The sequence below is a fragment of the Macaca fascicularis genome, chromosome 19 (assembly GCF_037993035.2).
Source record: "Macaca fascicularis isolate 582-1 chromosome 19, T2T-MFA8v1.1".
Classification (NCBI taxonomy): Eukaryota; Metazoa; Chordata; class Mammalia; order Primates; family Cercopithecidae; genus Macaca; species Macaca fascicularis.
The window spans coordinates 42,476,446-42,489,648 of NC_088393.1; the positions used below are offsets into that span (position 1 = coordinate 42,476,446).

Below are 13,203 nucleotides of genomic sequence, written 5' to 3' on the forward strand. Positions count from 1 at the left end.
TGAACCCAGGAGGCAGAGGTTGCAGTGAGTGCAGATTGCGCCACTGCACTCCAGCCTGGGTGACAGAGACCCTGCCTCAAATAAATAAATAAATAAATAAATAAATAAAATTCATCTTCCAAACTTTTCCCAAAATAGAAAAAGATGGAACATTTCTATGAGACTTGCATCACCATATACCAAAACTTTATAAGGACATTACAACAAAGAAAAATCTCAGGTCGATCTCTTTTGTAAACATAGACGCAATATCCCAAAGAAAATATTAGCAAATTGATTCCAGTGATTTTCTTTACATAAGGATAAATATAAAGACCAAACTGGGTTATTTCAGGAAGGCAAATTTGGGTTTATATTTGAACATCAATGAATGTAATTCACCACATTAACAGAATAAGGGAGAAAAACCATGTTATTATCTCAGTAGATACAGAAAAAGCATCTGATAAAACTCAACATTCATTTATGGCTCAAAACTTTTGGCAAACTAGGAAAAGAAATTTTCTAAGAGGATAAAATGTTTCTACTAAAAACCTAGGGCAGGCTGGGCGCGGTAGCTCACAACTGTCATCCCAGCACTTTGGGAGGCCGAGGTGGGTGGATCACCTGAGGTCAGGAGTTTGAGACCAGTTAGGGTAACATGGCGAAATCACATCTCTGCTAAAAATATGAAAATTAGCCGGGTGTGATGGCTGGTGCCTGTAGTCCCAGCTACTAGGGAGGCTGAGGCAGGAGAATCATTTGAACCCAGGAGGTGAACGTTGCAGTGAGCTGAGATTACGCCATTGCGCTCCAGCCTGGGCAACAGAGTGAGACCCTGTCTCAAAAAAACAAAAAACAAACCAACAAACAAAAACACCTCGGGCTAAATTATGCTTCATAGTAAAATACTGAGAATAACACAAGTATTTCTGCCATCAGCTTTTCCATTCAGCATTTTACTGGAGGTAAGATACAAGCGAAAAATTAGATACAAGGTCATATATTAAATATGATTTATTTACCAGCAACAAAGAATTAAAAGATGAAATTTAAAAGATCAGTGTATGATAGGATGAAAAAATTAAATACCTAGGAATAAATATAATAAAAGATACATGAGTCCTCTACATTAATAACTTGACATTATTGGGAGAAATTAAAGAAAGACTAAATAAAGGAAGTATTTGCCACATTTCATGGATTAGAAGACTAAATATTGAATATATATTGATTCTCCCCAAATTTATCTTTAGATTCAACAAAGTCCCAATGTAAAAAAAAAGAAGCTTTGGGGTGGAAACTACAAACTGATTCCAAAATTTGTATATAATGGGCCAAGAATAACCAAGACAATCTTGAAGAACAAAGTTGGGAAGCACTACTACATATCATGACTTACTGAAAGGTATAAAAAGACACTGTGGGCCGGGTGCAGTGGCTTGTGCTTGTAATCTCAGCACTTTGGGAGGCCAAGGAGGGCAGATCACTTGACGTTAGGGGTTTGAAACCAGCCTGGCCAACACAGTGAGATCCCTTCTCTACTAAAAATATAAAAATTAGCCAGGTGTGGTGGCGGGGTGCCTGCAATCCCAGCTACTTGGGAGGCTAAGGCAGGAGAACCGCTTGAATCTGGGAGATGGAGGTTGCAGTAAGCTGAGATTGTGCCATTGCAATGAAGCGCAATCTGCACTTCAGCCTGGGCAACAGAGGGAGACTCCTTCTCAAAAATAAACAAATAAATAAAAGAAAAAAAAAAAAAAAAGAAAACCAAAGACACTGTGGCACTGGGGCAAGGATGGATAGATAAATTGTATCCACCGGGGTCTGATCAGGAGACAGAAACATCAGTGTCTACATTGGCATGAGCCCATGGGCCTGAGTAGTTTGGTCTCTAGATTCTACATTTGGCCTCCTCCTGAATATCAGAAGCCTGTGCAGACAAGAACTAGGTCATTGCTGTGTCCCTAACATCATCTGCCCAGGGCACACTCAGAGGAAACACCAGGGAATTCTTCCTGAATGCACATCTCAGCAAGCCAGTGAAGAGACCTTTTTCTGAGCAGAACCACCATGAAGGCTTATGGGCTGGGAGAAAGAGTCTGGTTTTCCGTTGGAAGGTAACCCCCAAGCCCAGGTGAGCACAGAAAACAAAGCCTGGGTGAGGGTCAAGGGCAGGGCTATGGCTCTGGTCCTGTCACCTGTAGATGGTGGCCCAGGGACAAGGTGAGCCACCTGTTGTTCGTCCACTTGCCGGGCTGGTAAATGTCAAAGATGAGGTATGGCTGGTGAATTTCCTTGGCCGGGTTGCAGGGTACGTGGCAGGCTTCCACCTGCAGTTCGGGCCGCGTGTGGCTGAATTGCATCTTCTCGTCTCTCAGATACAGCTGGCAGGGCACGGGTTTTTCCAGGGGCTCCTCAGTGTAGCAGTACCCCAGGTGTTTGCGCTCACCCGGTTCCCCGCCGCGGTTACAGTCCTGCCAGGGGTCCCAGCTGGTAAAGTTGAGTACCTTGCCATCCAGGATCAGGGTCTCATTCTGCAAGGACTTTTGGTCCAGGCTCTTGTGCGTAACATGAGGGTTGGTGACATCCTGGAAGTCAATCTTATATTGTACCATAAGCGTACCATCATTGCCCCGGCAGCGATAGAGGCCGGGCTGGGAGGGCTGAGGGTTGGTCAGTTGAAGGCTACCCCCAGGCAATTTCCTTATGTCAGGCATTGAATTAAGCAGAGAAGGATCTTTCCCAAGAATGGAAGAGAAGTACCAGAGTGCCATGGGATGGTCACACTTCGGGACAACATCACTGCCTGAGAGTAGGGCTCGCTGGCAGAGGTTCTTGTATGCACAGCTGATGAACATCTAGGCCCACAGAGCAGGGCAAGAAAGGCTAAGGCTAAGCAGCCAGAGGGTGTCCAGCATGGTGAACCAAGGCTGTAGAAGGAGGCTAGGAACTTCCTGGCCATTGTGAAGTCACTCACAAAACTCGAGGATCAGCCAAGGCAATGGAATGAACCTTGATCCACTGTGCTTCCAGGAGTATAGTTCAGTTTGTGTCATCAAATGGCTTGTCATAGGTTGCAGGGCCAAAGGTCAAATGTCCACATGAGCTAGGCAGGAAACAAAATGGGTGAGCTTAAATCAGAACAAACGAACTACAAAGGCAAATGATTGGCCCTCCACATACCCAATATATAACGACGGAATGGGACAAAATGACTTTATGACCATTAGAAAGTGGAAGAGGCAGGGCCCAGTGGTTCACACCTGCAATCCCAGCACTTTGGGAGGCCGAGGTGGGTGGATCACCTGAGGCCAGGAGTTCAAGACCAGCCTGACTAACCTGGTGAAACCCCGTCTAACCCTTTCTCTATTAAAAATACAAAAATTAGCCAGGTGTGGTGGTGCATGCCTATAGTCCCATATGCCTGAGAGGCTGAGGCAGGAGAATCTCTTGAACCCAGGAGGCAGAGGTTGCAGTGAGCTGAGATCACACCACTGCACTCCAGCCTGGATGACAGAGTGAGACTCTGTCTCAAAAAAAAAAAAAAAAAAAAAAAAAGAGAGAGAGAGAGAAAGAAGAAAGAGAGAGAGAGAGAGAGAGAGAGAAGACACACAGAAATCACTGCTCTGTACCACTTCTGAAATCCAGTGGGAAAACATTACAAGGACCCCCTATCTTGTAGACGGGAAAGATTCCTTAACTAGCACCGAAGCAGCTCCTTGGTGTGTGTGGGGAGGGTAGAGGGATTCCCAAATGATTGTTCTCTGTGGCTCATGTCTCACTCTCCAGGGAAATATCTCCTTTTCTCATAGTCTCCTTGGCTACATCTGAAGATGTGCCCTCCTCGAGACATCAGCAGTTTACTCAGCCTGCTTTCTATCTCCCAAAGTTTGGGACCTACAGTTCTTATAAGCCTCCAGTCAACTAAATATGTAAACAAACAAACAAAGACACACACACAGTCGTAGTTCTGTTCAAGATGTTCTCGAGCTGGGCACGGTGGCTCACGCCTATAATCTCAGCACTTTGGGAGGCCAAGGTGGGAGGATTGCTTGAAGCCAGGAGTTCGAGACCAGCCTGGGAAACATTGTGAAACCCTGTCTCTCCTAAAAAATACCAAAATTAACCAGGCGTGGTGGTGGGCTCCTGTAATCCCAGCTACATAGCAGGCTGAAGCAGGAGAATTGCTTGAACCCGGGAGATGGAGGTTGCAGTGAGCCAAGATCATACCACTGCACTCCAGCCTGGGCGACGGGACAAGACTCTGTCTTAAAAAAAAAAAAAAAAGATATTCTTATCCTCTCTCTCTCTTTTCAGGTACCTGAAACTCTATCAAGCATCCTTGGAGAGCTATATCCTTTATCTCTCTTTCACTGAGGAATTTGTCCACCAAAAGCATTTTCTGGTAGTGTCTTAATTCACTCAGAGATTCTTTAAACAATGGGTAATAATTATTTACCTAGGCATATACTCTTGATTTTATCCCTGTCAAAAGCTGAGTTCTAATTGGACTTTGTCTCTCAAAGGCCTTCTCAATTTTTAGCTAACTTTGGCCAATATCTACTGCTAATATTTTATATTCCAGCTGCTTCCTTGAAAGCTACAAGTCCATAAAATGCACTATTTGCCTTCCAGAGTATCTCAGGCGACACCTTCCATCCTTCAGGTTTCAAATAAGTGTCTTTGTCCCAAATGTATCTAAGCCAATGCTGTCTTTTTCTTTTTTAATTACCTCAGTACCTTACTCCTGATACTATTTTGGTATCAATCTAGATAAGTTATTTGCTACTATAATAAACTTCTGGTCAGGTGCGGTGGCTCACGCCTGTAATCTCAGCACTTTGGGAGGCTGAGGAGGGCAGATCACCTGAGGTCAGGAGTTTGAGACCAACGTGGCCAACCCTATCTCTACTAAAAATACAAAAAATGACAAAACCCTGTCTCTACTAAAAATACAAAAATTAGCCAGGTGTGGTGGCACGCACCTGAAGTCCCAGCTGCTTGGGAGGCTGAGGCAGGATCACTTGAACCCGGGAGGCAGAGGTTGCAGTGAGCTGAAATGGTGCCACTGCACTCCAGCCTGGGTGACAGAGCAAGACTCCATCTCAAAACAAAAAAACAAAAACAAAAAAAACTCCCCCAAATCTCAATAACATAAAACAAGAAAGGTTTACTTCTTACTCATTGTGCATCGGTACTGGAATCACTCAGGAATCCAGGGTGATGGAGCAACTGCCATCTCAAACATCTTCAGTTTCTTCCAAGGAGGAGGAAAGAGCTCTCTGTAAGATTTCGGGTCTACATTAAATGCTTTGCCCTTAAGTAACACATGTCATGTCACTTGCTCACAAACCATTGGCCAGAAACAGCTACATGGCACCACCAATCTACCAAAAGAAATGGAACTCTAGCCAGGCGCGGTGGCTCACGCCTGTAATCCCAGCACTTTGGGAGGCCGAGGTGGGCGGATCACGAGGTCAGGAGATCGAGACCATCCTGGCTAACACGGTGAAACCCCGTCTCTACTAAAGATACAAAAAAATTAGCCGAGCGTGGCAGCAGGCGCCTGTAGTCCCAGCTGTTGGGGAGGCTGAGGCAGCAGAATGACATGAACCTGGGAGGCGGAGCTTGCTGTGAGCCGAGATCGCACCACTGCACTCCAGCCTGGGCGACAGAGCGAGACTGTGCCTAAAAAAAAAAAAAAAAAAAAAAAAGAAAGAAAAAAAAAAAGAAAAAGAAAAAAAAGAAATGGAACTCTACTATTTCCAGGAATCTCTTGGCAAATGGCAGTAATGATTTCCATGGCTAATGTCTATTACAAGGAATTTTTCCTCTGGTATTATCCTTTATATCACAGAGTTAAAACCATTTCCAAAATCCTCACATCAGCTCTGCCCTGAAGTTCTATTGGCCAGGATCGGGGCCCATGCCCAGGTCTAAACCAATCCCTGAAAATAAATGAAGTTTACATCGTTGGCTTAAACCACTTAGAATTTGTTCCCTAGGACTGGGTAAGGTCAGCTTTTTCTTAGCAGAAAAGCCGCTGAAGACTCAAACAAAATCAGGGTTTTGTATGCAGGAGAGCTGTAGAAAAGAATGCTGACCTGGTGTAGCCAACCATGTCTTCCACAGCAGTGACCGATAGGACAATATTAGTTGTACCAGAATTGTGCTAGGCACTGTGTGAGCCACATGACCCCAGGCACGTTGCTGAGACTTTCCTTTTTTTTTGTTTTTTTGAGACAGAGTCTCACTCTCTAGCCCCCAGGCTGGAGTGTGATGATGCAATCTTGGTTCACTACAGCCTTTGCCTCCCAGATTCAAGCAATTCTCTTGCCTCAGCCTCTCAAGTAGGTGGGATTACAGGCATGAGCCACCACGCCCAGCTAATTTTTGTATTTTTAGTAGAGACGGGGTTTCACCATGTTGGACAGGCTGGTCTTGAACTCCTGACCGCAAGTGATCTGCCCATCTCGGCCTCCCAAAGTGCTGGGAATACAGATGTGAGCCACAGCACCCGGCCAGAACTACTGGAGACTGGTTAATTTATAAGGAAAAGAGGATTAATTGACTCACAGTTCTGCATGGCTGGGGAGGCCTCGGGAAACTTCCAGTCATGGTGCAAGGCGAAAGGGAAGCAGGCACCTTCACAAGGTGGCAGCAGAGAGACAGCGATGGGGGAACTGCCAGCTACTTTTAAAGCATCAGAGCTCATGAGAACTCCCTCACTGCATGGGAGAAACCACCCCCATAATCCAATTACCTTCCACTGCGTCCCTCCCTCCACCCGTGGGGATTACAATTCGAGATGAGATTTGGGCGGGGACACAAAACCAAACCATATCACTTATCCACCTTGCACCAGGCACCAAGGATCCAGGCTAAGTCCTTGACCTCTCGGAGCTTACATCCATCCTAGGGGATGTGTTAGTCAGGATAGGTTAAGTTATGCTGTGTAACAAAGGATTCTAAAATCTTAGTGGCTTAATAAAATTTTTTTTCATGTGAAGTATCCAAAGTTGGCTGGGGAGAGCTCTACTCCACAAAGTCCCTTCAGATACTGTGGCTAACAGAGGTGGTACCATCTGCAACATCATTAGTTGCTATGGCAGGATAAGGGAGTATAGCAAATCGTGAACTGGCAATTGAATGCTTTGGCCAGTGATATGGTTTGACTGTGTCCCCACCCAAATCTCATCTCATATTGTAGCTCTCATAATCCCCATGTGTCATGGGAGGGACCCAATGGGAGGTAATTGAATCATGAGAGCAGGTTTTTTCCATGCTATTCTCATGATAGCGAATAACTCTCACAAGATCTGATGGTTTTTTTTTTCTTTTCTTTTTCTTTCTTTCTTTTTTTTTTTTTGAGGTGGAATCTCACTCTGTCGCCCAGACTGAAGTGCAGTGGCATGATCTCAGCTGATGGCAACCTCTGTCTCCCGGGTTCAAGCAGTTCTCATGCCTCAGCCTCCTGAGTAGCTGGAATGACAGATGTGCGCCACCATACCTGGCTAATTTTTGTATTTTTATTAGAGAGGAGGTTTCACCATGTTGGCCAGGCTGTTCTTAAGCTCCTGACCTCAAATGATCCACCCGCCTCAGCCTCCCAAAATGCTGGGATTACAGGCATGAGCCACTGTGCCTGGTGAGATCTGATAGTTTTATAAAGGGCAGTTCCCCTACACACGGTTGCTTGCCTGCCACCATGTAAGACATGCCTTTGCTCCTCCTTTGCCTTCTGCCATGATTGTGAGGCCTCCCCAGCCATGTGAAGCTCTGAGTCCATTAAACATCTTTTTCTTTAGAAATTACCCAGTGTCAGATACTTCTTCATAGTAGTATGGAAATAGACTAATACACAGATGGTAAACAAATAAATGACTAATAAAACATCAGGTCATGGTAAACGCTTTGAAGAAAAAAAGAAGGCACGAAGAGAGATTGGGGATGGAGACTATTAGGGGATGAATTGTGACCCCACAAGTTCATATGTTGAAACACTGACCGCCAATACCTCAGAATGTGACTGTACTGGGAAACAGGACTTTTAAAGAGGTAATTAAGTTAAAATAAGGTTGTTAGAGTGGGTTCTAATCCAATATGACTAGTGCCCTTAAAAGATGAGGAAATTAGAACGCAGGCAGAGGGATGACCAAGTGAGGACATAGTGAAAAGGGAACCATCTGCACACCAAGAAGAAAGGCCTCAGAATGAAACCAACCCTGCCAACACCTTGATTTTGGACTTCTAGCTTATAGAATTGTGAAGAAATAAATTTCCGTTGTTTAAACCACCCAGTCTCTGGTGTTTGTTATGGCAGCCCTAGCCAACTAATATAGAGACTATTTTATTTTTATTTATTCATTTATTTTTGAGACAGGGTCTCATTCTGTCACCCAGGCTGGAGTGCAGTGGTGTAATCATAGCTCACTGCAGCCCGAAACTCCTGGGTTCAAGTGATTCTCCTGTCTCAGCCTCCTAAGTAGCTAGGACTACAGGGACGTGCCACCATGCCTAGCTAATTTTTAAAATTTTTGGTAGAGATGGTAGACTGGATAAAGAAAATGTATACACCATGTAGAGGCTTGTCTTAAACTTATGACCTCAGACTATCCTCCTGTCTCGGCCTCCCAAAGTACTGGGATTACAGGCGTGGGACACCATGCCCAGCCTGTGGAGAGACAGGTAGGTGAGAAGAGAAGGCTTCTCTGAAGAAGTGACATTTGAGCAGACCTATATAAGATGGTCATGAAGATTCACACAGTGGCTCATGCCTGTGATCCCAGCACTTTGGGAGGCTGAGGCAGGTGGATCACCTGAGGTCAGGAGTTCGAGACCAGCCTGGCCAACATGGTGAAACCCCATCTCAACTACAAATACAAAAATTAGCCAGGTGTGGTAGTACACACCTATAATCCTAGCTACTCAGGAGGCTGAGGCAGGAGAATTGCTTCAACCTGGGAGGTGGAGGTTGTAGTGAGCTGAGATTGTGCCACTGCACTCTAGCCTGGGTGACAGAGTGAGACTCTGTCTCAAAACACAAACAAACAAAAAAACATTCCAGAGAAAGCGAGGTCTGAACTAAGCACACTCCACATGCAAAGGCCTTGAGGTGGGAACAGGTTTGCTATGTGAATACCCATCAGCTAAAGACAATCAGGCATGCACCTATGAACAAAGTTAGGTTTTTTGACTTGCTGCAGTGAGGGCAGATGTACACCACGGGGAACGGTGTGGTGTCTCAGGAAGAAGGTGTCAGAGAAGACTAACAGAATTTGGGCTGTGTTGTATGATTTTGGGAAGGATTCAAAGAAGTGGGGATTTGCTTTGGGTTGGGTGCTATCAAAAAGTGTAACCAATTCTTTTTTTAAAAACTTTTTATTTTAAGTTCAGGGGTATGTGTGCAGGTTTCTTATAGAGGTAAATTTACATCATGGGGGTTTGTTGTACAGATTATTTCATCACCCAGGTATTAAGCCTAGTACCCATGAGCTGTTTTTCCTGATCCTCTCCCTCCTCCCACACTCCACCCTCTGATAGGCCCCAGTGTGTGTTGTTCCCCTTTATGTGTTCAGGTGTTCTTACCATTTAGATTCCACTTATAAAGGAGAACATGTGGTATTTGGTTTTCTGTTTCTGCATTAGTTTGCTAATGATAATGGCCTTCAGTTCCATTCATGTTCCTGCAAAGGACATGATCTCATTCTTTTTTATGGCTGCATAGTATTCCATAGTGTATATGTACCACATTTTTTTTATCCAGTCTACCATTGTTGGGCATTTAGGTTGATCTTACGTCTTTGCTATTGTGAATAGTGCTGTAATGAATATACGTGTGCATGTGTCTTTATGACAGAACAATTTATATTTCTTTCGGTGTATACCCAGTAATGGGATTGTTAGGTTGAATGGTAGTTCTGTTTTTAGGTCTGTGAGGAATTGCCACACTGTCTTACATGCTAATTCACACTCCCACCAACTGTGTACAAGCATTCCTTTTTCTCTGCAACCTCACCAGCATGTTGTTTTTTGACTTTTTAATAACAGCCATTCTGACTGGTGTGAGATGGTATCTCTTGGTGGTTTTGATTTGCGTTTCACTAATAATTAGTGATGTTGAGCTTTTTAATATGATTCTTGGCCAGATGTATATTTTCTTTTGAAAAGTGTTTGTTCATGTCCTTTGCCCACAACAAGTGTAACCAACTATATCTTTTCTAGAAGGTGAGAAGAATGGAGCAAAGCTAAAACTGCAATTGGTAAAGAAACAGCAGTCACTCAGATCAGCTGAGAGAAGGGGATGTTTGATATTTTATGGTTTGGACAGTGTTCCTGTTTTGTCTCTGTTCAGGCTTAATTACAGAGCAGTCTTGTTTCTGTCTAGATGCATCACAGTTACAGAGAGGCCTTTGTTGTTGTTGTTCTGTGAAAATTGTTCACTTTCAATAGGAGAACACCATGATCTGGCAGTGCATTCTAGACAAGCTGCTAGCAACACCAAGACCCAGTTGTTACTGTTAGGCCAGCTCCCAGCTATTAGAGGCTGCTTTTTCTTTTTTACATAGATGAGGAACTTCAGTGAAGTCTCTTCCAGCAATGAAAGACTGATCAAATGGCTTTCACTCTGTGAACCTCCGTTTCCTTATTTTCAAATGATTTTAATTGCACTGGCCACATAGGGCTCTTGTGTGGATTTGATGAGATGTTATTTATAAAGTATCAGCCAGTATTAGTACCTAGGGATGAGCAATATGGACTCATCCTCCAAATATCAGAGTTCTGTGTTGGGATTCTGGATTACTACTTCTGATCACAGCTGTGCAGACACATGGGGTGGGCCACGATTGGCTTAATCCCCACCAGCTGAACTGGCTTGCAGAAGGTATCAAGGGATAGCCACTGGATTTTCTCCCCTTTTGTTCCCTTTGGAAGGTGGACATTTAGGGATCAGGACATTCAAAAGCAACTGTGTATACAAGGGAATTTAAAAGGCACTGCACAAGCTCAGGGAAAGATGCAAATTCAGAAAAGACCTAAGATGATCATAAGCTTTCATTTTAGGTTGATCCTAGCACAGAGACCTCGTATAACAATAAACAAACAAACAAACAAACAAAAAACAAACAGGAAATCCTGGGGAACGGGGAAAATCTGATTTCCAGAGTTAGCACATTGTAAGATTCAAATGTCCATTAAACAAAAAAGTCACAAGACATACATACAAAGAAACAAGAGAGTATGGCCCATTCAAAGAAAAAATAAACAAACTATACGTGAGGAAGCCCAGGCAGTAGACTTACTAGACAAAGACATAAATAACTGTCTTAAAGATGCTCAAACAGCTAAAGGAGACATAGACAAAGACAGAAAAATGATGTATGAACAAAAGAAGAACATCAGTAAAAAGATAGAAAATGCAAAAAGGAACCAAAAGGAAAATTCTGGAGCTAAAAATACAATTACTGAAATAAAAAATTCATTGAAGGGGCTCAAAAACAGATTTGAGCAGGCAGAAGAAAAATCAGCAAACTTGATGATAGGACAATTTATTGAGTCTGAGGGACAGGAAGAAAAACAATTAAAGAAAACTGAACAGAGTCTAAAGGATCTGTGGGACACCACAGAGTAGAGCAACATACACATTACAGAAGGTCCAGAAGAAGAGAGAGAAAAAGAGGAAGAAAGAATTGTAATTTAAGAAATAAGGCTGAAAACTTTCCAAATTTGAAGACAGACATGAATCAACAAATCCAAAAACTCAACAAACTCCAAGTATGAAAAACCCAGTGATTCAAGCTGAGACACATTATAATCAAACTGTAAAAAGCCCAAGCCAAAGAAACAATCTTGAAAGCAGCAAGAGAGAAGCAACTTGTCCCATTCAAGAAATTCTCAATAAGATTATTGACAGATTTATCATTGGAAACCCAGAGGCAGTGGGTTAATACGCTTGACATGCCAAAAGAAAAAAAAAAACATACAACTATCAACCAAGAATTCTATAGCTACCAAATCTATCCTCCAACAATGAGGAAGAAGTTCAAACATTCCTGGATAAACAAAAGCTGAGGGAGTTCATTACCACTAGTCCTTCCCTACTAGAAATGCTAAGGGAAGTCCTTCAGGTTGAAATGAAAGAATACAGACAGTAATTTGAACATATGAAGAAAAAAATAAAAATCTCTGCTAAAGATAAATACATGAGCAATTATAAAAGCTACTGTTATCATAATTTGAGTTTGTAATTTCATTTTTTATTATCTACATGATATAAAATGCATGAAAACAATTATTAATCTTTGTTATTGGGAAAACAATGTATATAGGTGTGATTTGTGACATTGACAACAGAAAAGGAATGACAGAGGCCAGGTACAGTGGCTCATGCCTGTAATCCCAGCACTTTGGGAGGCAGAGGCAGGTGGATCACTTGATGTCAGGAATTGAAGAGCAGCCTGGCCAACATGGTAAAACCTCATCTCTACTAAAAATAAAAAAATAAAAGTAGCCAGGCATGGTGGCAGACACCCGTAATCCCAGCTACTGGGGAGGCTGAGGCAGCAGAATCTCTTGAACCCGGGAGGCAGAGGCTGCAGTGAGCCAAGATTGCACCATTGCACTCCAGCCTGGGCGACAGAGTGAGGCTCCATCTCAAAAAAATTTAAAAAAAGAAAGAAAAAGGAAAAGGAGCAACAGAGCTATATAAGAGCAGAGTTTTTATATGTATTACTGAAATTAAGCTGGTATAAATGCAAATTGGAGTATTATAATTTTAGGTTGTTATATATAATATAATCTCCTCTATGACCACGAAGTAAAAAGCTACAAAATATACACAATTGGAAATGAAAAGAGAATCAAAACATTTCACTACAAAAAAAAATTAAACATAAAGGTAAACAGTAATGAAGAAAATGAGGGACAAAAAGCCCAAAGGCATATAGAAAACAAGTAGCAAAGTGGCAGTAATTTGGCTGATAGTCATTTCTTTAAATCAAGACGGAGATTGCCAGAATGTATTTTTAAAAACATCACCCAACAATATGCTGTCTATAAAGGATTCGTGTTAGATCCAAAGACATAAATATGTTCAAAGCAAAAGAGATGGAAAAGGATATTCCATGCAAATAGTAACCAAAAGATAGCTGGAATGTCTATGCAAATATCAGACAAAATTGACTTTACATCAAAACAATTTACAAGAGACAAGACAGACAT

The 13,203-nt window shown here is 42.7% G+C and overlaps 1 protein-coding gene across 5 annotated transcripts in view; it reads right to left on the reverse strand.

Annotated features, from left to right (window-relative positions):
- Positions 1 to 328: 328 nt before the first annotated feature.
- The window catches only part of LOC102126983 (protein FAM187B-like), a 36,323-nt gene continuing 23,448 nt past the window's right edge, over positions 329 to 13,203 (reverse strand). For 4 of the 5 annotated variants that reach the window (XM_045379336.3, XM_065536455.2, XM_065536456.2 and 1 more), the window contains exon 2: positions 329 to 3,088. In XM_045379336.3, the coding sequence (XP_045235271.2) occupies positions 2,160 to 2,840 (681 nt within the window). In that variant the 5' untranslated portion in view covers positions 2,841 to 3,088 and the 3' untranslated portion in view covers positions 329 to 2,159. Of the gene's footprint in view, positions 3,089 to 5,163; positions 5,270 to 13,203 lie in introns of those variants that run through there. The other variant, XM_065536454.2, reaches the window with a different exon arrangement.